Source organism: Gopherus flavomarginatus, chromosome 7 (assembly GCF_025201925.1).
Source record: "Gopherus flavomarginatus isolate rGopFla2 chromosome 7, rGopFla2.mat.asm, whole genome shotgun sequence".
NCBI classification, from domain to species: Eukaryota; Metazoa; Chordata; order Testudines; family Testudinidae; genus Gopherus; species Gopherus flavomarginatus.
Genome location: NC_066623.1, coordinates 15,363,693 through 15,388,775, shown reverse-complemented (window position 1 = coordinate 15,388,775; position 25,083 = coordinate 15,363,693). Strand labels below are relative to the sequence as shown.

General features: G+C 42.1%; 1 protein-coding gene and 1 long non-coding RNA gene across 9 annotated transcripts in view; both read right to left on the bottom strand.

Annotated features, from left to right (window-relative positions):
- RAD50 (RAD50 double strand break repair protein) overlaps positions 1–21,181 on the bottom strand; it is a 46,109-nt gene extending 24,928 nt beyond the window's left edge. For 2 of the 4 annotated variants that reach the window (XM_050962528.1, XM_050962531.1), the window contains exons 1-12: positions 21,086–21,181; positions 17,884–18,066; positions 17,056–17,139; positions 15,787–15,938; positions 14,792–14,977; positions 14,439–14,643; positions 11,750–11,878; positions 10,092–10,257; positions 5,616–5,809; positions 3,982–4,188; positions 2,935–3,117; positions 2,543–2,700 (exon numbers count right to left, since the gene is read on the bottom strand). In XM_050962528.1, the coding sequence (XP_050818485.1) occupies positions 2,543–2,700; positions 2,935–3,117; positions 3,982–4,188; positions 5,616–5,809; positions 10,092–10,257; positions 11,750–11,878; positions 14,439–14,643; positions 14,792–14,977; positions 15,787–15,938; positions 17,056–17,139; positions 17,884–18,012 (1,793 nt within the window). In that variant the 5' untranslated portion in view covers positions 18,013–18,066; positions 21,086–21,181. Of the gene's footprint in view, positions 1–2,542; positions 2,701–2,934; positions 3,118–3,981; positions 4,189–5,615; positions 5,810–10,091; positions 10,258–11,749; positions 11,879–14,438; positions 14,644–14,791; positions 14,978–15,786; positions 15,939–17,055; positions 17,140–17,883; positions 18,067–20,898; positions 20,918–21,085 lie in introns of those variants that run through there. The other 2 variants (XM_050962529.1, XM_050962530.1) reach the window with 2 other exon arrangements.
- A 245-nt stretch (positions 21,182–21,426) lies between these two features.
- Positions 21,427–24,007, bottom strand: LOC127055688 (uncharacterized). Of its 5 annotated transcripts, none has more exons than XR_007775560.1 (5): positions 23,559–23,652; positions 23,105–23,154; positions 22,449–22,498; positions 21,935–22,034; positions 21,427–21,514 (listed from the first exon to the last, which is right to left on the bottom strand). It is a non-coding gene; the product is annotated as an uncharacterized LOC127055688 (long non-coding RNA). The 5 variants fall into 5 exon arrangements; XR_007775562.1 differs by lacking the exon at positions 21,427–21,514 and adding an exon at positions 23,951–24,007 and having other exon boundaries at positions 21,901–22,034; positions 23,559–23,608; XR_007775558.1 differs by lacking the exon at positions 21,427–21,514 and having other exon boundaries at positions 21,901–22,034.
- Between the last annotated feature and the right edge of the window lie 1,076 nt (positions 24,008–25,083).

Here is a 25,083-nt window from a genome sequence, read left to right as displayed (position 1 = left end):
ACTTTATATTTATTTTTTATTGCAAGTATTTGCACCGTAAAAAAAAAAAGAAATAGTACTTTTCAATTCACCTAATACAAGTACTGTAGTGGAATCTCTCTATCATGAAAGTCGAACTTACAAATGTAGAATTATGTACCAAAAATAAAACAACGTACAATTTTCATGCCTGCAAGTCCACTCAATCCCACTTCAACCAATCACTCAGACAAGAAGTTTGGTTACTATTTGCAAGAGATAATGCTGCCCACTTCTTGTTTAAAATGTCACCTGAAAGTGAGAACAGGCGTTCACATGCGTCATGGTATAATTCCCCACTCTGAACCTTAGCGTCCACAAGATGAATTCCTTTAAGCTCAATTACCAGCTTAGTACTCGTAGCGCTGCCACCAACCAGGAATTCCAATGCCTGGTACACTCTGGTCCCCCCAAAACCTTGCCCGGGGACCCCCAAGACCCAGTCCCTCTGGATCTTAACACAAGGAAAGTAAACCCTTTCCCTCACCGTTGCCTCTCCCAGCCTTCCCCTCCCTGGGTTACCCTGGAAGATCACTGTGATTCAAACTCCTTGAATCCTGAAACAGAGAGGAAAATGCACCTTCCCCCCTCCCCCCTTCTCTCTTCCCCTCCCAGATTCTCCCTGAGAGAGACAGTAATCCTGGCACAGAGAGAAATCAGCCTCTCTCTCCCTCTTCCCTCCTTTCTCCCCACCAATTCCCTGGTGAATCCAGACCCAGTCCCCTGGGGTCTCACCAGAATAAAAAAACAATTAGGTTCTTAAGCAAGAAAGCTTTTAATTAAAGAAAGAAAAAACAGTAAAAATTATCTTTGTAAATTAAAAAAAAAATGGAATAGGTACAGGGTCTTTCAGCTATAGACACTGGGAACACCCTCTCAGCTTAAGTATACAAGTATAAATTAAAATCTTTTCAGCAAAACAACAATTTGAACTCCTTTCAGCCAAATACACATTTGAACTTCTTCCAACCAAATACATGTTTGCAAATAAAGAAAACAACCATAAGCCTAACTCGCTTTATCTACCTAGTACTCGCTAGTCTGAACTTGTAAGAGCCAGTATTGGAGAGACTGGAGAGAAACCTGGTTGCACATCTGATCCCTCTGAGCCCCCAGAGTGAACAACAACCAAAAACTAACAGCACAGCACAAAAACTTCCCTCCCTCAAGATCTGAAAGTATCCTGTCCCCTGATTGGTCCTCCGGTCAGGTGACAGCCAAGCTTACTGAACTTGTTAACCCTTTACAGTCAAAGAGATATAAAGTACTTCTGTGCTATTAACTTTTCTTATCTGTTTATGACAACATGGCACCACTGTAGCTGGAGCCACAAGATATTTATGTGCCAGATGTGCTAAAAATTCATTTGTCCTTTCATGCTTCAACCACTATTCCAGAGGACATGCTTCCATGATGATGACGGGTTCTGCTTGATAATGATCCAAAGCAGAGTGGACTGATGCATTATCATTTTCATCATCTGAGTCAAATGCCACCAGCAGAAGGTTGATTTTCTTTTTTGGTGGTTCAGGTTCTGTAGTTTCTGCATCTTTTATGTCTTCTGAAAGCATTCTCCATACCTTGTCCCTCTCAGATTTTGGACGGCACTTCAGATTCTTAAACTTTGGGTCAAGCGCTGTAACTATTTTCAGAAATCTCACATTGGTACCTTCTTTGCATTTTGTCAAATATGCTGTGAAATATAAGTGTTCTTAAAATGAACGTACTGGGTCATCATCCGAGACTGCTATAACATGAAATATATGGCAGAATGCAGGTAAAACAGAAGAGGAGACATACAGTTCTCCCCCAAGGAGTTCAGTCACAAATTTAGTTAACGCATTATTTTTTTTAACATCATCATGGAAGCATGTCCTCTGGAATGGTGGTTGAAGCATGAAGGGACATATGAATCTTTAGTGCATCTGGCACATAAATATCTTGCGGCGCCACCTACAACGGTGCCATGTGAACGCCTGTTCTCACTTTCAGGTGACATTTTAAACAAGAAGTGGGCGGCATTATCTCTTGCAAATAGTAACCAAACTTCTTGTCATGCATCTGACGAAGTGGGTATTCACCCACGAAAGCTCATGCTCCAAAACGTCTGTTAGTCTATAAGGTGCCACAGGATTCTTTGCTGCTTTTACAGATCCATATTGAGTCTTATGAACTTCAGCTGGATTCTGCACAACTGTTAAGAGGTCTGCCAAATATGTATCCCGCTGCAGGACTGAGGCCTCAGTAATTTTACAAACAGAAATTATGGGCTTGATATAGAGATTTCTGGGTGAGGTTTTTTAGCCTGTGTTATGCAGAAGGTCAGACTAGATTAGCGTACAGTCCCTTCTGACCTTAAATATGCATTAATTTTAAGATGCAACAATAAATAACAACAACAATAAATCAAACAAGACATAACTGTAGTAAGGGAACAGAAACAATGGATTAAACTCTGCAACTTCAAAATGAACTAACTTCAGAAATTAATTCTGAAGCCAGAATTGAGCAAACGAATACTTACTTAAGCTGGGCAAGCTTGTCTCTTGTCTGGTTAATCTCTCTAGTTTTAGCATGAATCCAATCCTCAAGCTGTTTTTTGTTAGGAAAATATCCCAGCAATGAGTTTAATTCATCACTATGTCTAGATTTTATTTTTCTGATCTGCTCCTCTTTGTCCACCTTGGGGAACAAAATACTCTTAAAAATATACTTTTCTAAATTCACAAACTGTTATTTTGTTCAGTGTACATATAAAGTTAAATCTTTTTTCAAAGGCACAAAGAATTTTTTATGCAATTAATGATGTAAGATTCTGAGAAATAACTGCTCCTTATAAAGCCTCAATGAAAGATATTAACTTCATGTAAATTTCTTAAGACGACGATACTAGGAAAATAAAAAGGAATACGCTACTTTGTCTTTGTTAAACATATCCATTTGGGTGATTGTCTTGGTATGCAAGTTTAGCTGTTCCATCTCCTGATCCAATTTCTGAAGAACCTTGTCCAGGTTTGCTTTCTCATTCTGAAGTTTTTGTACCTCCAATACAAGGGTTTCCACATTGCTGTTCTTCTCAGCCTCATCTAGTTCACGTTCCTAAATAGAAAAATAAAATCAACCAAATATTTATTTTTAAAATGTGATTTATAATTATGCCAGTTAGAGAACAAGACTAAAGAAGTCAGACTGATAATGAGACAAGAGGAAGGGAGCACTTTTCATTTCTCAACAGCAATAACTCTGATGGATAAAGGAATGACAATTACATGATCTGAAAGGACTCCATACAGAAGGATGAAGGCTGTGAAATGGTGCTGCTCACAAGGGATGTGAAACAAAGAAAAGAGGACGTGGACGTTAAGACTCCAACAAGGTTGCACAGCCTCCCCAGCTGCTCATCTACTACTCTTATGGGTGCTAATATAAGAGAAGAAAAATGAGTTTTCATTCCCCTGCTAAGGTGATAGATGGATAGAACATGGCTTCAATGTGCCTCATCCACATCCTGTTTGCTCTTTGGCATCCACTGAATGATAAACTATACTTAAGAGTTTTCCTTAAGGGAAAGACTATGTAGAGAAATTCCATGATGCAATAAATTCTTCAGCTATAAGCAAAGTACAAACATTTGGTTAAAAAGGCACAAGTAAGGAGGCAGCAGTTAGACAACTTGCCCTTGAATAGGGATGTCTTGTTATAAGTTTATAACTGAAAATCATGGCACCATGCTCATTTCAGTCATGATTTTTCTTGGTTCCTATTTCAACAAGTAAAATATAGTTTACTCTCACAGAATATGATGTAGATTTCAGGTTTTTTGGGATGGTAGGGGTGATCAGGTTTTTTCATTATGTCACCGTTGTCCGCATCTGCAATACTAGATATGACCAAAAGCATCAAGAAAACTGAATATGCTTTCTGTGGTGTATTTATTTAAATTATTCAAATATAAAATCTTACAGCCTTGATGAGTTCCTGATCCAGTTCCAGAATCCTGTCTGAAGACTCCTCCAACTGATTCAGTTCATATTTCACATTCTTCAGTTCAACCTGTTTCTTATTTTGAATGTCTGACTTCAGGTCAATGGTTTTTTCCAGTCCAGTTTTCTTATCTCTTATTTCATCTATCTGTTTTTGTTTCATTGTTTCTTTTTCTGCAAATTCTCTCTGAAGAAACCATCCAAAACAGTTACCAAGCAATTATCTACAGCTGAATTATTTTATACAGAGCCCCCTACAGACTTTTTTTTTCCTATAAGCAGATCACTATGACCATATTGGCATCTCTCTAATGCAACATGCTGAAATATTTTGGAATAATAATAAAACTGGTTGGAAATTTTCCACCAAAATGTTTTTCTGTTGGAAAATACTGAGTCGTTAAAATCAAATTATTTTGCAGAAAAGTGTTGATTTTGACAAATCTTTTGACAGAAACCAGACGGGTTTCCAACGAAAACTTGCCTGGTTTCTTGCCAGCTCATCTATCCACTTTCCTAGCTTGCCAGCAGTTCACCTGGCAGAAAGCTTGGGAGCTGGGGATGCCTTAATGCCTGGGTAGCAAGTTTCCTAAGCTGGGCAGCCCAAGAAGACATGCTTTTGGGGAGTCAGCCATCCTAGCAGAAGTCAGGCAGTCCTCTGAACAAACTGAAAAATTCCATTTAGATTCTCCTGATGTGGGATAAAAAAATTTTTTTTTCAAAAATTCAACATTTTTCACAGGCAAGGAGGATTTTTTCCAGCCAATTCTAGACATTCATGTTAAACAGAATTATTATTATTTGTATTACTATACTACCTAACATAGGCACCGACTCCGTGGGAGCTCCAGGACTGGGGAAAATGGTGGGAGCCCCCCTATTAGCATCTGTTCCACCCCTCCATCCTCCTGCCCGCTAGCGGGCCCCTCGGTTCAGCGCCTCCCCACCCCTCCTTGTGCCTCCCATCCACCTCAATCAGCTGTTTCGCAGCATGCAAGAGGTTGGGGGGAAAGCAGGGCGCCACAGGGATGCGGCGCGCTTGGGGGCGGAAAGAGACAGAGTGGGGGTGGAACAGGGCTGGAAGAGGCGGAGCTGTGGCACTGATGGAAGGGGTAAAGTTGGGGTGGGGCCTGGGGCACAGCCAGGGGTTGAGCACCTGCCAATACAATGAAAAGTCGGTGGTTGTGCTACGTAGGAGCCCCAGTCATGGGTCAGAACCCCATTGTGCTAGGCACAGTACAAACACAGAACAAAAAAGATGGTGCCTTCCCCAGGGAACTCACAATCCAAGTATTAAACGCTTTTTCACTACATTAGAGCTTGTGATAAGTTACACGTGTGTAATTTAAACAACAACCACCACCACCACCACCACCACCACCCCGAACGATATAAAGCATCTTCTAATACCAAGCATATTCTAAAAACTGTTGACAACTGTGCGTACAATATTAGAATTGTGAGATAAGGATGCACATAATGGTAGAGTAGGTCCCTTGTGAACATTTGACTAGGAAATAAAGAACATAACATCTGATGACTCTACTGCTATTACAGCACATGCATTATGAAAACAGATATGAGAATGCATTAAGCAAGGTGACAAAATCTTACCATTAACTGACTGGCAGTTTCCACTTCTCTTTCTTGTCTCTCTTTCACAAGCTTGTGAAAACTGTTAATTTGTCTTTCATTAAAAGGTGTTCGTTCAAAACCATCTAATTCCAACATTGCTGCTAAAGTCTGGATTAAAGAATCCCTGGTTCTGATGTCCTGCTGGTGACGATCTGCTTGTAGCTGAAGACGACCTTCACAAATATGTTTGTGTACACACATGCGTGCACACACAAAAAATAAGGTTTACACACTTAGAAGTGTATACATCAAGAAGATATTATATTGTTTATATCTGATTATGTTCAATATGCAAATCACTTGGAAGGGATGTTTCTACACAATTTTTTTAAATCGCATGCATCAATAACTGAATTTTAGCAGTTTCTAGGAATAGCTGAAGAGACTCTTAAAATTTTTTTTTTTTTAAGAAATAAGTTTCATTTCTTATGTTACTAATGCCACTTTAGATTTATTAACACAAACAGTTTAGTTTACTTATCACTATTTATGCTGTTTACTTTTTAACTTCTATTTGTGTCGGCAATGAACATAGACTAATTAGGGCAACTTTGATTTTTAGTCTGGTCTGCGGTGCCCATATACTTTTACACTAAAGGTGTGATGCTAAACTGATTTCATCAGGGCAACTTTGTGTGTGGACGCTAAAATAATTTAAACATGACTTTTACCAGTTTATCCTTCATTGGTAAATTTACAGAAACAAGCTACAGAATACAACCAGGTTTAAATCAACACAGGTGTGCCCATACAGTGGGTTGCAACAGTTTACCTAAATTGCTTTTTAAACTAATTTATGTTAAACCAATGTAACTTCAGCGCACAGTAACTCCTCACTTAAAGTCGTCCTGGGTTACATTGTTTTGTTGCTGATCAATTAGGGAACATACTTGTTTAAAGTTGTGCAATGCTCCCTTCTAACGTCTTTGGCAGCCACCTGCTTTGTCCACTGCTTGCAGGAAGAGCAGCCTGTTGCACTTAGCTGGTGGGGGCTTGGAACTAGGGTGGACCGGCAGCCCCCGCATCATCTCCCCTCTTCTCTAAATTCCCTGTGCAGCAGCTGCCAGCAGGCTAGTAATTGCAGCTATCCCTCTCCCCACTGCCCTGTGCTGCTCCTGCTCTCTGCCTTGGAGCTGCTCCCTGAGCCTCCTGCTTGCTGGGGCGAGGGGAGAGGAGAAGTGAAGGGCAGGGGCTGTCAGGGTGTCCCCCTCCCCCCTGCTCCTAGACCACACTTACCCCTTCTTCTCCATATAGAGCAGGGTGGGGACTGGAGGGAGAGAGACAGAGAGAGTCTGGGGCAACAGCTGCTGGTCTCAACTTCCTGATCCACTTAAAAAGACAATACACTTAAGAGTGGGTCAGCTTACTTAAAGGGGCAGTGTGCATCTCTCTCCCCCACACACAAGGTGTGTGCCTGTCTCTGTCTGTTCTGCTGTCTCCCTCCCTCATTTGTGTTGCCATGTATAAGAGGCTACATTAACAACCTGTTAACCCTTGAGGGCTCTGCCCAGTACTAGTTCATCATTTAGCACAGGGGTTCTCAAACTGGGGGTAGGGACCCCTCAGGAGGTCATAAGGTTATTACATGAGGGGGTCGCAAGCTGTTAGCCTCCACCCCAAACCCTGCTTTGCCTCCAGCATTTATAATGGTGGTAAATATAATATATAAAAAAAGTGTTTTTAATTTATGGGGGGTGGGTCACACTCAGAGGCTTGCTATGTGAAAGGGGTCACTAGTGAATGTTTGAGAACCACTGACTTAGCAGCAAGGCATTCCCTGGGAAATATCCCACCCTCTTACTTCACCACCTCAACCAAGCTTCACAATCATCAGCTGTGAACAGTATTAAATTGTTTAAAACATATACTCTGTGTGTGTAGTTTTTTTGTCTGGTGAAAAAAAATTCCCTGGAATCTATCCCCCCCCTTTACATTAATTCTTATGGGGAAACTGGATTTGCTTAACATCGTTTTCTTAAAGTCACATTTTTCAGGAACATAACTACAATGTTAAGCGAGGAGTTACTGTACAAACAAATCCTAAGGGGGAGAAAACTGAAAAAAACATCCAAAGAACAAACAAAAAACCCAACTCACTTCCGCTGGAAATTTGTTTTCACTCACTATTGTTTCAAGTAACATATAAGATTTCCAGAACTGACAGACGTTAGAGAAAAAAAATCTTATTTTTTTCTGTTTTTTACTTTGTACATCTGACAGCACTTTGTCACTTTCCCCTCATGTAGTCAATAGGGCTGAACCTGTCAACTGAGCTCAGCTGGACTATCCTCATTTACTTGTGGGTGTGTTTGCAGGACTGAACCTTTACTCAGTTTCCCCAGTTAGTGTGGGTCTTTTACACAGCAGCAGGGGAGAACGCCTCCCCACCTTTTCCAATTTTTTAAAATAGGAAAATGTGATCGCTGTGATCCCAGGAAACTAGGACGGTTATCACATGCTGTATTCAAAACAACATTTAACTTTTTTTTTTTAAAGACTATATTTCAAGTTTGATGTTATTTTTCTGAAATAAATAAAAATACTAACTGACTTTTAAAAAAATAATGAAAACACCTCAACAAACAGTCTTGTAAATTCTTAAAAAAACTCAAAACATTAACATTGATTTTTGTCTCTAAACCAAGGGTTCTCAAACTGGAGTTGTGACTCATCAGGAGATCACAAAGTTATAACACGGTGTGTGTGGTGGGAGGGGGGGGTGTCATGAGCTGGCAGCATCTATTCCTGAGCCCCACTGCGCCTCCAGCATTTATAATAGTGTTAAATGTAAAAGGAGGCTTGCTGCGTGAAAGGGGTCACCAATACAAAAGTTTGAGAACCACTGCTCTAAACTACTGACAATGCCCCTTTTAAGGTCTATCAGCATTGCCATTATTCCCACATTTTACCATTTCCCTATTTTAGGCCTCATCTGTAGACTTCAACAAGATCTATGTTTGGACTCCATGAGGCAGAAGAGTTTTCACTAGTAAATATTAACAGCAGATCACAGCTTTTACTTGCTTTGCAATGAAACAAGGAATTGGAGTTCTCAGTCTGTATTTTGTACAGATTAAAAAAAAAAATCTAAAAGCAAAATGTTTTTCTTTGACCAATTCAACAAAAAGGCATTTATTTTAATGCAGTAATTCTAGTTGGTGAGACAAAAGAATGCAGTGGCAGATCAGCAGGAGATAAGATGCCACCAATATTTAAGATTATTTTTTCCTTTTCTAAGTGCCTATTTTGTGGCCTTAATCATTCAGCCAATTTAAATTACATAATTCTGAAAATTACACTAAAATTGCCAGCTCACATTTACTTTTTTCTCTTTCTAAATCCACATAAAATTCAGAATATAGGTTTTAAAATTGTTTTCAGCAGAAAAGCAATAACCTCCCTCCATATCACGTGTATTAAGTTAATTTTCCCTGCTAAGGAATTTTGATAGTTCTCTGAACCAAGAACACAGGAGCTAATGGGCTAATTACCACAACACCAAAAAGGAATGTCCATCACTTAAAGGTCATGCTCTTACTATCTGAGTAATCCTGTTCTATTTTATAATCCTTCCAAAAATCATTACCTATACTATTCCATATTGATATTGTTATAACTGTACTTATGACAACACTTTCTGTTTATAGATATGATCATAAAACTTGTAATTAATGTAAGTAATAATTAATAAGCTATACAGAATAAGATGCATGGTATTTAGAGAATTTTAAAGAAATCACACGAAATACAACTTGCCTGAAGTATGAGAGGGGCAGCTGTGTTAGTCTGGATCTGTAAAAGCAGCAAAGAATCCTGTGACACCTTATAGACTAACAGACGTTTTGGAGCATGAGCTTTCGTGGGTGAAAGCTCATGCTCCAAAACGTCTGTTAGACTATAAGGTGCCACAGGATTCTTTGCAACTTGCCTGAAGTCAACCCTTTGGGTACATATGGTGCACTCACTTCCCTCCCAACAATTTTCTTGGCTAAAATTCATTAACTAAAATTGGTGACAGATCTCAATTCCTCCAAACTGGAGGACATAGGCTAATGCAACCAGCTCACAGACCAAACATATGCTTTGTAAACTGTTAGACTGATGACTTCTTGGTGACCTAGAACAGAAATGCCAAAAGTGGCTTGTTTTCCGCAAAAAGTCCATAAATGAATGAGTGCACCAATGTCAACATTATTGGTCAAAAGGGCAAGTGTACAATTGAAATCCCATGGAAAAGACTAATGACCTTTTGGTTCTCTCTGACAGTGAAGGTCTAAGTTCAAATATGAGACTTTAACCTCCCTTTGTACAAGCAGCCAACTGAATAAGTATACCACATTTCAAGATTCTCATCTGACTCAAACATGGAAATTCTTGTCACTCATCCTTTTACAAGTGTCTATATTATATTCGCTAATCATTTCTGCATTTTTTTTGTAAATCAGCCTATCATACCTTGTTCAACAAGCAATTCTGATTTCTCTCTGTTGAATCTCTGACACTCTTTGCTTGCTCTATCCAGCTCACGTTGACAGCCTGTTAATCTCCTTTCCTTCTCTTTTACTGTTCTCTGATGGTTCTGGTACATATCCCTTAGTTGGTCATCTGTTCCTTGAAAAACCTATACAATCAGAGTATACTGCAGCATTAAAAAGTTAGCTTTTTAAACTGATTTATAAAAAAATACTTTGCCCATGCTTATAAACTATATAATGCATTTTCCAAAGGTTAAACACAGAATAAAATAAAAAAAAATAAAATATCATCCGATTTTTAATTTTTACCATAAGACCACTCAAACGGCAGTGGTAAAAGGTATTTTGGGTTAGCTTGAATAAACTTCTTTCTGCAGGAGTTAAGCCTCAAGAACTACGTAAAATTATTTGGGTCCAATAAAGGGATTCCCCTTTTTTATACCGATAAAACATTATGATACATAATTTTTGTGATACGTGCTCCTGGACAAATTCTTTCTGGTTGTCCAAATAATTTCATATATTTAGCACAAACATAATGAAAACCACTAACTTTTTAACTGGCTATTCTAAAGGGGAGAGAATATAAGAATATTTGTGATGTTAATGAGAAGAGATGTCCCTGTACTTGTAAGTCAAGTTTGGGTCGCTCTGCTGTCCACTGCCAGTTAATGCCATTTACACATGGTCATGACAAGTCATTACTACTCTATAAAATCGCTAACTCCATTGTTTACCACACTGAGCAGTACATTCTACTCCATAGATCTTGGAGGGAAAGGTAACAACAGTTTTAATCCCCATCTCCCTACTAAATCAAAAAGAAATACAGCTTCATGACATTGTATCCTACCAGCTATTTGTGATATTTAAACTATTTATTTTTGGGGCCATGATGGCCACTCCTTAATACTCGTGGCTGTCTGATTGCTCTTCACTGTGAGAGCCACAGGATACTGAAAATTCACTTTGTATTGCCATTGTAAATTGCTCAGAAATGATATATGAAGAATAATATTTATGAATATCAGTATTACTACCTAACTACAACAACCTATTGCATCTTGCATGCTTGAAGACATCAACCAATGCTGGTGACTGATAATAAAAACAGTACTGATTAGGAAGGTCAGCCACACTTAACCTCTTAATACTCCTAGCAAACTGTGTATTTTAAAACCATAGCCACCATCTTTCATAGTTTCTTTGCACTTTATTTTACTGAGTTTTTATAAACTTTGCCCCTCATCCAGAAAAACACTTATGAATGTGAGTAGTCCCAGTGAACTGTATAGGATTGTTCATATATTTAAGCGTTTTCCTGGATTGAGACTTTACTAGTGGGGGGATTTAAAAATAAATTAATTATGTATTTATTGAAGAATACTCCATTGAGTACACTGAAAACATTCACAACTTTCTGCACTCAGTTTTACAACAACTGTGGCCAAAAAAGCTTGGAAAATAAAACCAACAGAACAAAAAATACACTGTTCTGGCTATGGGTACACAAGTTTTTTTTTTTTTTTTAATGTATGGTTCATTCTATAGTAAATGTATTATTCATTCTGTAATATATGATTGCTGCTCATTTTTTAGGATGAAGGATGGTGACGCTCAGAATTTAAAAAAGCAAACCTTCTCCATCTTCTGTTGCAAATCCTGGTTATCTTTTTCCATCTGCCTTTTCCTGCTGTCCAGAGCTTTAATCTCGTTATCAAGTCTCACTACTTTTGCAAGATTCTGTTCAATTTCTGCTAGACGGTTCTGAAAAGGAAAGAATGCTTAAGTAAATTAGTTTCACTACAGTTTATGGATCTTATAATCAAATTTTCTATTTAAATGTATTGCATTTTAAAAATGGGTCATTTCCAGCACCCCCAAGTTCATAAGGCATTTTAGACACTAACACAAGGGTTCTCAAATCTTTTCATACCATGCCCACATATTAATCAAGATACCATCTTGTGGATCACCTCTCTTTCCTGATTAAACAACACCCCTGCAGCAACTACAGTAATTACTTAAATAGAAAAGTAATATTAGCAAATTATTTGAAAGTTTATTCTTCAAAGAATTTCCCCCACCACTCGTGATATCCTGAGTACAGATCATGCAAGTTTCAGACCAAACCTCAGTGCCCGTGATCAAGTGCTGGCACTCACCACACTGGGAACTGCCTGATCCGAAGGCCAAAGACAAGTGCAGCATTCCTAGACCTTACTATTGCATATGACATGATCTGGTATACAGGCCTATTATACAAACTGTCACCGGTCCCATCAAAGCAGGTTGTAATGGCTGTTGAACTGTTGCTGAGAAGTTGCTAATTTCAAATTATGCTCCTAGAGGTCCCAAAACTATGTTTTATCTTATGGCTCAATTCTAACATCAACACTTTTCAATCTCTTCACTAATGACTTTCCCAATACCACTGCCAAACATTTTATCTAGGCCATGACATCTGTCTGATAGTACAGTACCAGGTTTCCAGTCACCTAGAAGTCCTGAATGTTGACATGAAAGAGATGGCCTACTATTGTAAAAGATGGAGATTTAAACCTAGTACCAAAAACACAGTTTCCAGCAGCTACCGTCTATGCCACATAAAAGCCAACAAACTGCTCAACAGCCTCCTGAATGGACAAAGGCTGGACCATGACCCAAAGCCTGTATATCTAGCTGTTACACTGGGCTGTACATTAATTTTCAAGGAACACCTTACCAAAACATTGCTGAAAATAAAGACAACAGACTGATCAGAAAATTAGCTGGTTCTACCTGGGAAGCCAATGCACAAACACTACTCCTGGAGGGACGCAGAATTCATAACTTCCGCTGATTTCTTGACTCCCCACAGAAAAATGGGGAAGTAAAAAAATCTGTGGGGAACACTCGCCCCTTCTGTGGCAGCCCAGGCGCATCTGCTGGGAGCAGCCAGCAGAAGAGAGCAGATCACTGTGGAGGGGAAGGACGGAGGCTGGGTGTGCGTGCAAGACGTTAAGGGGGTGGGGCTGGGTGCGTCTGCGTGCCGAGTGAAAGAAACTCACTCTGTCCCTCTCGCTCACTGCTACTGCATCCCAGGCTTGGAGGCATAGAGCTGTGTGAAGCAGGCTCTGTCCCTGAGGCAGAACATAAATGTAATAACTAAGGGCTAGTCTGCTGGCCAGAGAGGCATAAGGAGTAAGATTACAGCTCAGGATATTTTACTTATCCATTTAAAAAAAAAATTATTAGCAAAACTGTATGTCTTTCATGCGTGAAAGTGAGCAATTTAAAGCGACATTCTACTTTACAGAACACCAAAATAAAAGTAATGTAATTTAAATGAAAATTCAGGATTATAACTGGATTGCAAGGTATTGGTTACCAAGTATTTGTAATTTAACTTTCATGTGCTTGGTTCCCTCATGGATTTGCGCAAGAAAAGAATGACCATCTCTCAGCTACTGATGGTTAAGGTGTTTAGACAAACACACTTGACTTGTCTATGTAGAATCAACACAATATATAAACAATGTATTTTAACTTATTTTAAAGCTAGCACTCAGTTCTCTGCATACTGTGGTTAAAAACTTCTACACTAGGTTAGCCCAGGAAAATATGCACAGTACTACTAATAGAAAAGTTACAGAGACAAGAATTGCTATCATTTATCTATATTGGTTGTAGCTATGGAATGTGTCATGGCATCATGGTAAATACAGGATCAAGGTATTATTTCCTTAGAGACAGGGAGAGGGTTTTGTATAGATGCTTTTCTCCCCTTTGATGACAGTATATTCAACTATTAATATAATATTTGAGGGGAAGGTAATAGATATGAATATATGCCATCCTGTGAAACTAAACAGGTTGTATAATCAATCTTCCAAAATCAGCTGTCGAATAAATGCTGAAAATTGCATTTTCCCAAAAGTTTTCTAATTAAACCAGACAGCTTAAGAGAGGAAAGATACATGCGGCTTTAAAGGTTTGGCTTGAAAATCCCCAACTGGAGGTAAATTAATTTAAATATAAGAAAAAATTACTTGGTCCAAGATGGTGTAAAGATAAGCTCATTTCCACCACATCTTTGAATATAAATTCTACTCATACAATTTCATTATTTGTCATGATGAAAATAGCCTTTAAATTCTGCTCTGAATTTTATGGTTAAATGGAAAAAAAAATCCCCCTGATAATACTGCATTAAACTGGAGAGATTTTAAATCGCACAAAAGTCAGGGAATTCCCATAGCAAGCAAGCTTTACTCTCCTTCTCCTAGTGAATATGTACAGTATTACAATAAAATCTTGAATTATATGATCATATAAACGAAATTACCTTTAGAGGATCAAGTTGATTCTCAATAGATTTTACATTTTCCTTAGAAGCAGCCAGTTGAGCTTCCCTATTACTAAGATGATCTTGAATTTCACGTGCTTTTTCTTTATTCTGTTTTAGATATTTCAGTTCCGTCTGACACTCTTTTACCCGCAAGCTTTGCTTCTGACGTACCTGACGAAGAGTTTCCAATGCTTTAATATACCTTCCAAAAAGAAAACCATGTGTAAATTTCAAATTCTGTTGGCACATACAGCTTTATGAATGAACATTTTTGGAGAGCATTTAAACAATTATAATTAAATGGAAGGAGTACTTTACTGTAATTATATTAGTTATGAAAAGAAATAAACCTTGTCGCTGAGAAGATCTCATCAAATTTTTGTTTCAGGGCCCTTCCCTCACTTAAGGGCCAGTTGGATTCTTCTTGATGACAGAAAATGACATTGTTAATCACAGATTTGGAAACACCAAGGGCACTGATCATCTCTCGGTCAATTTCTGCACACTTGGAACTGAGACTGACCTTTTCCCCATGCCTGTGTACATAGATTAAGAAAATTCATAACAATAAGATGACTATTGGCTGCTGTACAGTCATGATTTTTTTCTAAAATAAATAATATTCTGTATAATTCCAACATTCTAACTCAACCTGTTTTGATGCTAAGTCACAAATGATTATTTTTACAATGGTAAATGTTTTTTGCCCCTCATTCTTCTCTCACTCCTCCACTTTGAACTCGGAATACCTCATTTCCAACTAAATGGATTTTGATAATGCACTCCTTTGATTTCAAGCCATCTTTCTGTAACTTAATGTCATGTTAGCCATGCATATAGTACCAATTTGCTAACTATGACTGCATAGCCAACAGAGGGCGCAATCAATGCAAAACAAATGCTCTTTTTAAAAAAATGTCAGGTATGAGAGTCAAACAGACAGATACTTGGAATGAGTTGCAATGGGACTATTTCCCCACCAAATTACTTTAATTGACTTTTTCAGTGCCAACAGGACATAAAGCGAATGTAGTGCATAAATACAACCTTTAGAACTAAACTATCACTGAGTGACCTAGGTGCCTACGTCCACAGAAAACCAATGAGACTCCGGTCATTTTGAAAGTTTTACCCATTAAATCTAGAAATTTCTTGTAACATATAAAACAGACAGACAATGCAGTGGTACTACAGGTAACTTTCTGTTAGACTTAATTTAATCTGAAATAATAGGTGGAGGTTCGAATGAATAAATTATCCACATCTCTCTTTTTACATGAAAAGATACAGACAAAACAAATGGACACTGAAACTAAGAGGCAAGATATAAAAACCTATAACGTACTTTGTTCTGGTAATGATACCTTCAAGAGTTTTAAATTCTGTTTTCTTGCCTTTCTGAGTACAAACCATGGATCGCTGGACAGCTATAAGCTCTCCAGTAACATCACGAAACTGCAGGCGAATCTGAGCTCTGACATCTGTCTCATTGGCAACCTTTGGAAAGAAAAAAAATATGAAAACGTATTTAACGAAGAAAACTTTTGTGGTCATCCAAACATATGTTCCAAAACCATAAGTGAAATCTTGGCTCCACTGAAATCAATAGGAGTTTTGCCATTTACTTCAATGGGGCCAGAATCTCACGCAAAATCTTTTTTTGGCCTAGAGGTTATTATCCAGGATTCTTATGCATACCTCGCACTTTGTCTATCCTTATATCCTAAAATGCAAACACACTCCCCCACACCCATCTGATAAACAGTTATCAACAGAGGGCTTTCCCTCAAGTAAACAGAACAGAAAAATAACCTCCTCAAAGTCTGACACCAAACATTCATTTTTGTCAATGGGACTACTCATATTGTGCAAATCATTGTAGAATCTGGGCCTAAATCATGCAGAGAGCATGATAACCACACTGTAGGTTAACTCATGCGCAACATGTCCACATTTTATTCCCACAAAATCTTAGTTATTTAATGTATCAGTAACTGGGAAGGAATAGTCCATGTTCAAAACATTTCAGTTAAAATTATCAGTTTACCAATACTGGCTATGAAAATATCAAATATCAAACAGCTATTTGACAGACTTTTTGTACCAAAAGACAATATACAAAGTGATCAGGTCACATTACTTATTCTTGTATAAGTATTTTCTGGCAACTAAAACTTATAAAACACATAGCCAGAGAATAATGAAACAGATATTCCCACACTGAAACTAATTACAGTTGCTAACATGAATTAGGCATTTTTTTGGAAAGATTTAAACAATTTAGCATCTCAGATGTTGTACATACAGTAAAATTAAAAGGTAAATTAATTTTTCATAAAGTTAAATTAAAAGGTATATTTAACTGCAAAACAATTAAGTTTGTAATGTTTCGATTGTGAGAAAAAAGACAACAAAGAAATTTAAGGTTGACAAGTCATTTCTTGTAATTTCTCCCTCCAACTTCAATCCTTGCTTTTGTATTACATTAAAATGGGTGATTTAAATAGTTAACTCTTAATGGACTCCCCCCATTTGTGGCACACTCCAGTGTTCATTAAGTATTTTGTCATATCTACTACCATTAGACATACAAGCTAGCCATCATGACTCCTACCTTTGGATCATGAACAAATGAGTGTCCTTTGGTGCCTGGAGGGAAATCTCCAGTGGAAATATACTTAAGGCATTCAATGATAGTCTACAGAAATGAAAATAAATAGGTATCAGTAATATCAATTTAGAGTAAGTAAAAAGATGGACTAAAGAGGGAAGAGAGTAACAGTCTGTAAATACCTGAGAACCAAGAAAGAGACATAGTGGGATGAAATTAAGATAAGTGTTCTTTCTGAGTATTGGGAAAAGCTTCATGACAATAGCTCTAATTAGCTTGTGGAACAGTCCCTCAAATGGAGATATTCCAATCAATAGCGGATAAAAATTAGATTGGACAAAACACTAGTACATGTACAATATGGCATAATTCTGTATTGGCAAGGAGATTGATTAGATGATCTAATGCAGTGTTTCTCAATCTTTTGGCTACTAGGGACTGACTTGCTGCCTTCCTAAACTGTGTCAGGGAGAGCTCAGGGACTGGCACCAGTCCACAGATTGGTCACTGAGAAACACTAAACAGATCTTTCCCATCTCTTAACTTCTATGGTTCTAATACCTACTGCATGAACAGGTATTTGTAAAACAACTAAGCGTCTGACCTTGCAAGGAGCACCATGCAGGCAGAACCCTGTGCCTATGCAGAGCTCACTGCAGAATGCAAGCCTGAAAGTGGAGCCCAAATTATGCAAGTGTCACAAAATGCAAACTATTTAAGGTTTTATATTTTCATTAACTATAAATTCATGTAAACAATCACCCTTGTTTGTATGAGTTTGTAATTATTTATAATGACATGAAGCCTGTTTTCACTGTACAAAAGTCTTACCGTTTTTCCTGCACCATTGGGCCCAACCAAAATGGTTAAAGGACTAAAGAAAGTGATAACTTGTTTGTCTTTGTCCTCTACCCCAAAACTCCTCACTCCAAGGATGCTCATCTTATCAATCTTAGACATTTCTGCAGGATTTTTCTCTTCTTTTCTGAATTCTAAGAATTAATTTTCAAAATCCTACAAAATAAACAGTTACATTTAGTGATGATTTAGGTACCAAACATTATCCCATTTCTCCCACAAAATCTTGTACTATCAAAAAAAAAATTGTTGTGTGTAATTTAAGAAAGCAGAGCAAAGATTCTTTGATTATTGTTGAAGGCGTGGATTACAGATATTCCTTTAAATTATTTTGTAATGAAAATCTTATTTTTGGTTTAGATATTTTCTCTTTTACAGTGAAAAGCCAACCAAAATATAGAATGGTAAGAAACTTACCACTTTTTACTTATTCCCCATTACAACTAAACAACTAAGGTTAGCCTAAAAATGTCTAACATTTCCTGAGTGTTTAGTAAAAGAAATATCCTGAATTAACTACAGTAAAAACTATAACCGAATTTAATGAGCTTTTGCTCAAAGGTGTCAGTAAGAAAAAATTATAGAAATTAATACTTTTTCTTGAAAAATTTCAAAATTTGCTGTTGCACTACAAACACGGTATCAAAACTCAAGCACATATGGACTGGCTTTCATGTTGTTCTACAGTAATCTCCCTCCCCAACTCCCTGTCCCACAATCTAACATTTTAATTCACATAAGGTCCCAGTACTATGAGATATTTTTGTCTTTTCTAGATTTACAGGCCTAGATCTGCAATCATGTAGGTTGGCCCTGGCGGCCACATGGAGTTCACTGAAATCAGTGGAACTGAAATACGGTCAGCAGCCCATATGGAGCTGTTACAAGATTATGAGGCATAGTATTCAGGGGCAGGAGGTTTCTTACCTATCAATATTTGTCAATATGATTTATTTACAATTTAGGAAAAATAAACACAAGAGTGGATGTCCCCAAGGCATTAGGTGAGGCATGGAGCAATTTGCCCTGTGCATCATTCCCTGTCAGTGATCACTGCAGCAAGGTATTTTTTGAGAATGAAAGGTTATTCCCCATGACAGGCAATTTACTGCTGCAACAGATGGGGAGTAGAAAACAAACATTTCTCAGCAATAACAGATCACTGCACCTGATTCCACAGATTATTTATTATTATTCAATTCCAGAGATTATTATTTATACTACAGTAGCTCCTAGAAACCCCAAATAAAATCAAGGCTTCATTGTGCTAGGCACTGAAAAAACACATAGCAAGAAACAGTTTTTCCTGCAAACAGTTCTCAATCTAGACAAGATAGACCAAATATGAGGTGAAACTGCTGCACAGAGAAATGAAGTGACTTGCCCAAGATCACAGTATAGTACAGGACAAGACAATGGTTGACTCACATACAGGACACAGGTTTCCTGAATCCCAGTCCAGTGCCCTATCCACAAAACAGTAGTCAACCTATGGCGCATGTGCTGAAAGCGGCACACGAGCTGATTTTCAGTGGCACTCACACTGCCCAGGTCCTGGCCACCAGTCCGGGGGGGCTCTGCATTTTAATTTAATTTTAAATGAAGCTTCTTAAACATTTTGAAACCTTATTTACTTTACATACAATAGTATAGTTATATATTATAGACTTATAAAAGGTTAAAATGTATTACTGGCATGCAAAACCTTAAATAAGAGTGAATAAATGAAGACTGGACACACCATTTCTGAAAGGTTGCCGACCCCTGCAAACATTTTAGTACGTTACTCTGGTGGGAGTGGGCCCAGGAAATTTCCTGGAGAGAGCAGGACACCAAAACTGTAGTGAGCCAGGGAAATTCCCCTAAAATGGCACATTTCCATGGTGGGGGTGGAAATTTTCCAGGCATAGTAGATTAAGACATTGGCAGTGGGTGCAGGCTAGTTTGCCAAAATGGAAGATTAGCAGGGTGAGAGAGGGCATTAGGCATTTTCTAGAGAGAGCAGGTTATCAGGGTAAGTGGGAGTACAATGCATTTCCGAGACATGGTAGATTATCATCACATGAGTTGGTATGTGGTATTTGCTACTGATGGCGAGTTGGGGAAGGGTGGGCACAGAGAATTTTCCAGGAATGGCAGGTTAGTGGCTGGGTACTTTCCAGGGATGCCAAGTTACTAAGGTGGGGGTGGGCAGGGGGCATCTTCTAGGGATGGTGTGTAGAGAGCATAGTGGTGGGCACTGGACATTTTCCAAGGATGATGGGTTGGGGGCATGGGCACAGGGCATTTTTGGAGATGGCGGAATCGGGGGGGGGCATGGGTCATTTCTGGGGGTGGCAGGTTGGGAGGTGGGCATGGGGCATTTCTGGGGGTGGCAGGTTGAGGGGTGGGCATGGGAATTTCTGGGGTGACAGGCTGGGGGGTGGGCATGGGGAATTTCTGCGGGTGGTGGGTTAGGCATGGGGCATTTCTGGGGGTGGTGGTTTGAGGGTGGGCATGGGGCATTTCTGGGGGTGGCAGGTTGGGAGGTGGGCATGGGGCATTTCTGGGGGTGGCAGGTTGAGGGGTGGGCATGGGGCATTTCTGGGGGTGGCAGGTTGGGCATGGGGCATTTCTGAGGGTGGTGGTTTGAGGGTGGGCATGGGGCATTTCTGGGGGTGGCAGGTTGGGAGGTGGGCATGGGGCATTTCTGGGGGTGGCAGGTGGGTAAGCAGCATTTCCAGAGATGGTGGAGTCTGGGACTGGGCACGGGGCATTTCGAGGGGTGGAGGTTGGGGTGGGCACGGGGCATTTCGAGGGGCGGCGGGTGGGCATGAGGCATTTCCGGGGGGTGGCAGGTTGGGGTGTGTGTGGACCCGGGACATTTCCGGGAGGGGGTGGTTCTAGCGGATGGGCCCAGGGCATTTCCGGATAGGGGGCTGGTTCTAGCGGGTGCGCTCGGGGCAGCTGCGGGTGTGGCGGTGACCATGGGCTCGGACTCCAGCGCACCTTTCCAGACACATCATACCGCAGCCCGGCGCCCAGTTAGCGCCTGGGCCACAGCGAGGAGCGGCCGCGCAGCGTTCCTCTTCACCTGCCTTTCCCAGAGCTCCCCATTCCCGCAGGAAACAGCCCCAGCCCGGGCAGGCCACAGCACCCCAGCAGAGACACCCACGCGGCCCGCGCCCCAGGTCACCTCACAACAGGCCGCGGCGCCGCTCACGCTGGTAGTTGCCCGGCCTCCAGCGCGACCGAGCTCGACCCCGCCCAGTTCAAGAAGGGAGCGCGCCCGGCTGAGCTGCTTGTGCGCGGCCTGAGCACGCAGCCTCTCCTGAGGTGTGGGCGGGCCATGCGCCCCACAGCGGCCACAGGGGCCAGCTGCCTAGTTAGCCAGGCACCAATGGTTCCCACCCCGATCTCAGACACCCTCCCGCTAACGACCCACACACTTACATCAGCCCCCCATACCCACCTCACACACCTCGCCTCTTCCTCATGCCTATATCAACGCTCCACTACACCCACCTCACACACCCCACATCTTCCTCATGCCCATATCAACCCCCCATACCCACCTCACACACCCCACATCTTCCTCATGCCCATATCAACCCCCCATACCCACCTCACACACCCCGCATCTTCCTCATGCCCATATCAACCTCCACTATACCCACCTCACACACCCCACTTCTTCCTCATGCCCATATCAACCCTCCACTACACCCACCTCACACACCCCGCATCTTCCTCATGTCCATATCAACCCTCCACTACACCCACCTCACACAGCCCACATCTTCCTCATGCCTATATCAACCCTCCACTACACCCACCTCACACACCCCACATCTTCCTCATGCCCATATCAACCCTCCACTACACCCACCTCACACAGCCCACATCTTCCTCATGCCCATATCAACCCTCCACTACACCCACCTCACACAGCCCACATCTTCCTCATGCCCATATCAACCCTCCACTACACCCACCTCACACAGCCCACATCTTCCTCATGCCCATATCAACCCCCCATACCCACCTCACACACCCCACATCTTCCTCATGCCCATATCAACCCCCCATACCCACCTCACACACCCCACATCTTCCTCATGCCCATATCAACCCCCCATACCCACCTCACACACCCCGCATCTTCCTCATGCCCATATCAACCTCCACTATACCCACCTCACACACCCCACTTCTTCCTCATGCCCATATCAACCCTCCACTACACCCACCTCACACACCCCGCATCTTCCTCATGTCCATATCAACCCTCCACTACACCCACCTCACACACCCCACTTCTTCCTCATGCCCATATCAACCCTCCACTACACCCACCTCACACAGCCCACATCTTCCTCATGCCCATATCAACCCCCCATACCCACCTCACACAGCCCACATCTTCCTCATGCCCATATCAACCCTCCACTATACCCACCTCACACACCCCGCATCTTCCTCATGCCTATATCAACCCCCCATACCCACCTCACACACCCCACTTCTTCCTCATGCCCATATCAACCCCCCATACCCACCTCACACACCCCACATCTTCCTCATGCCCATATCAACCCCCCATACCCACCTCACACACCCCACATCTTCCTCATGCCTATATCCACCCTCCACTATACCCACCTCACACACCCCACATCTTCCTCATGCCCATATCAACCCCCACTATACCCACCTCACACACCCACATCTTCCTCATGCCTATATCAACCCCCCATACCCACCTCACACACCCCACATCTTCCTCATGCCCATATCAACCCCCCATACCAACCTCACACACCCCGCATCTTCCTCATGCCCATATCAACCCTCCACTACACCCACCTCACACACCCCACATCTTCCTCATACCCATATCAACCCCCCATACCCACCTCACACACCCCACATCTTCCTCATGCCTATATCAACCCCCCATACCCACCTCACACACCCCACATCTTCCTCATGCCTATATCAACCCCCCATACCCACCTCACACACCCCACATCTTCCTCATGCCCATATCAACCCCCCATACCCACTTCACACACCCCACATCTTCCTCATGCCCATATCAACCCCCACTATACCCACCTCACACACCTCACATCTTCCTCATGCCTATATCAACCCCCCATACCCACCTCACACACCCATCTTCCTCATGCCTATATCAACCCCCCATACCCACCTCACACACCCCGCATCTTCCTCATGTCCATATCAACCCCCCATACCCACCTCACACACCCCGCATCTTCCTCATGTCCATATCCACCCCCCATACCCACCTCACACACCCACATCTTCCTCATGCCCATATCAACCCCCCATACCCACCTCACACACCCCGCATATTCCTCATGTCCATATCCACCCCCCATACCCACCTCACACACCCACATCTTCCTCATGCCTATATCAACCCCCCATACCCACCTCACACACCCCACATCTTCCTCATGCCTATATCAACCCTCCACTATACCCACCTCACACACCCCACATCTTCCTCATGCCCATATCAACGCTCCACTATACCCACCTCACACACCCCACATATTCCTCATGCCCATATCAACCCCCCATACCCACCTCACACACCCCACATCTTCCTCATGCCTATATCAACCCCCCATACCCACCACACACACCCCGCATCTTCCTCATGTCCATATCAACCCCCCATACCCACCTCACACACCCCGCATCTTCCTCATGTCCATATCCACCCCCCATACCCACCTCACACACCCCGCATCTTCCTCATGCCTATATCAACCCCCCATACCCACCTCACACACCCTGCATCTTCCTCATGTCCATATCCACCCCCCATACGCACCTCACACACTGCGCATCCTCCTCATGCCCATATCAACCCCTGTACCCACCTCACTCACCCCACATCTTCCGTTAGCCAGTATCAACCCCCCCATACCCACCCCACATCTTCCTCATGCCCATATCAACACCCCCATACCCACCACACACACCCCGCATCTTCCTTATGCCTATATCAACCCCCCATACCCACCTCACACACCCCACATCTTCCTCATGCCCATATCAACCCCCCCATACCCACCTCACACACCCCGCATCTTCCCTATGCCCATATCAACCCCCCATACCCACCTCACACCCCCCCCATCTTCCTCATGCCCATATCAACCCCCCATACCCACCTCACACACCCTGCATCTTCCTCATGCCCATATCAATCCCCCACTATACCCACCTCAGACCGCTTCACCCCATGCCCATGTCAGCCCCCCAATACCCACCTCACACACCCCACGTCTTTCCTATGCCCATATCAACCCCCCACTATACCCACCTCATGCAAACCACATCTTCCTCATGCCCATATCAACCCCCCACTATACCCACCTCAGACCACTTCACCCCGTGCCCATGTCAGCCCCCCCAATACCCACCTCACACACCCCACATCTTCCCTATGCCCATGTCAGCCCCCCACTACACTCACCTCACACAACCCACATCTTCCTCATGTCATGCCCGACCCCCCACTATACCCACCTCACACACCCCACATCTTCCTCATGCCCATATCAACCCCTCACTATACCCACCTCACACACCCCACATCTTCCCTATGCCTATGTCAGCCCGCCACTATACCCACCTCACACACCCCACATCTTCCTCATGCCCATATTAAACCCTCACTATACCCACCTCACACACCCCACATCTTCCCTATGCCCATGTCAGCCCCCAACTACACTCACTTCACACACCCCGCATCTTCCTCATGCCCATATCAATCCCCCACTATACCCACCTCAGACCGCTTCACCCCATGCCCATCAGCCCCCCAATACCCACCTCACACACCCCACATCTTTCCTATGCCCATGTCAGCCTGCCACTATACCCACCTCACACACCCCACATCTTTCCTATGCCCATGTCAGCCTGCCACTATACCCACCTCGCACACCCCACATCTTTCCTATGCCCATATCAACCCCCCACTATACCCACCGGATGCACACCACATCTTCCTCATGCCCGTATCAACCCCCCACCATACCCACCTCAGACCACTTCACCCCGTGCCCATGTCAGCCCCCCCAATACCTACCTCACACACCCCACATTTTCCCTATGCCCATGTCAGCCCCCACTACACTCACCTCA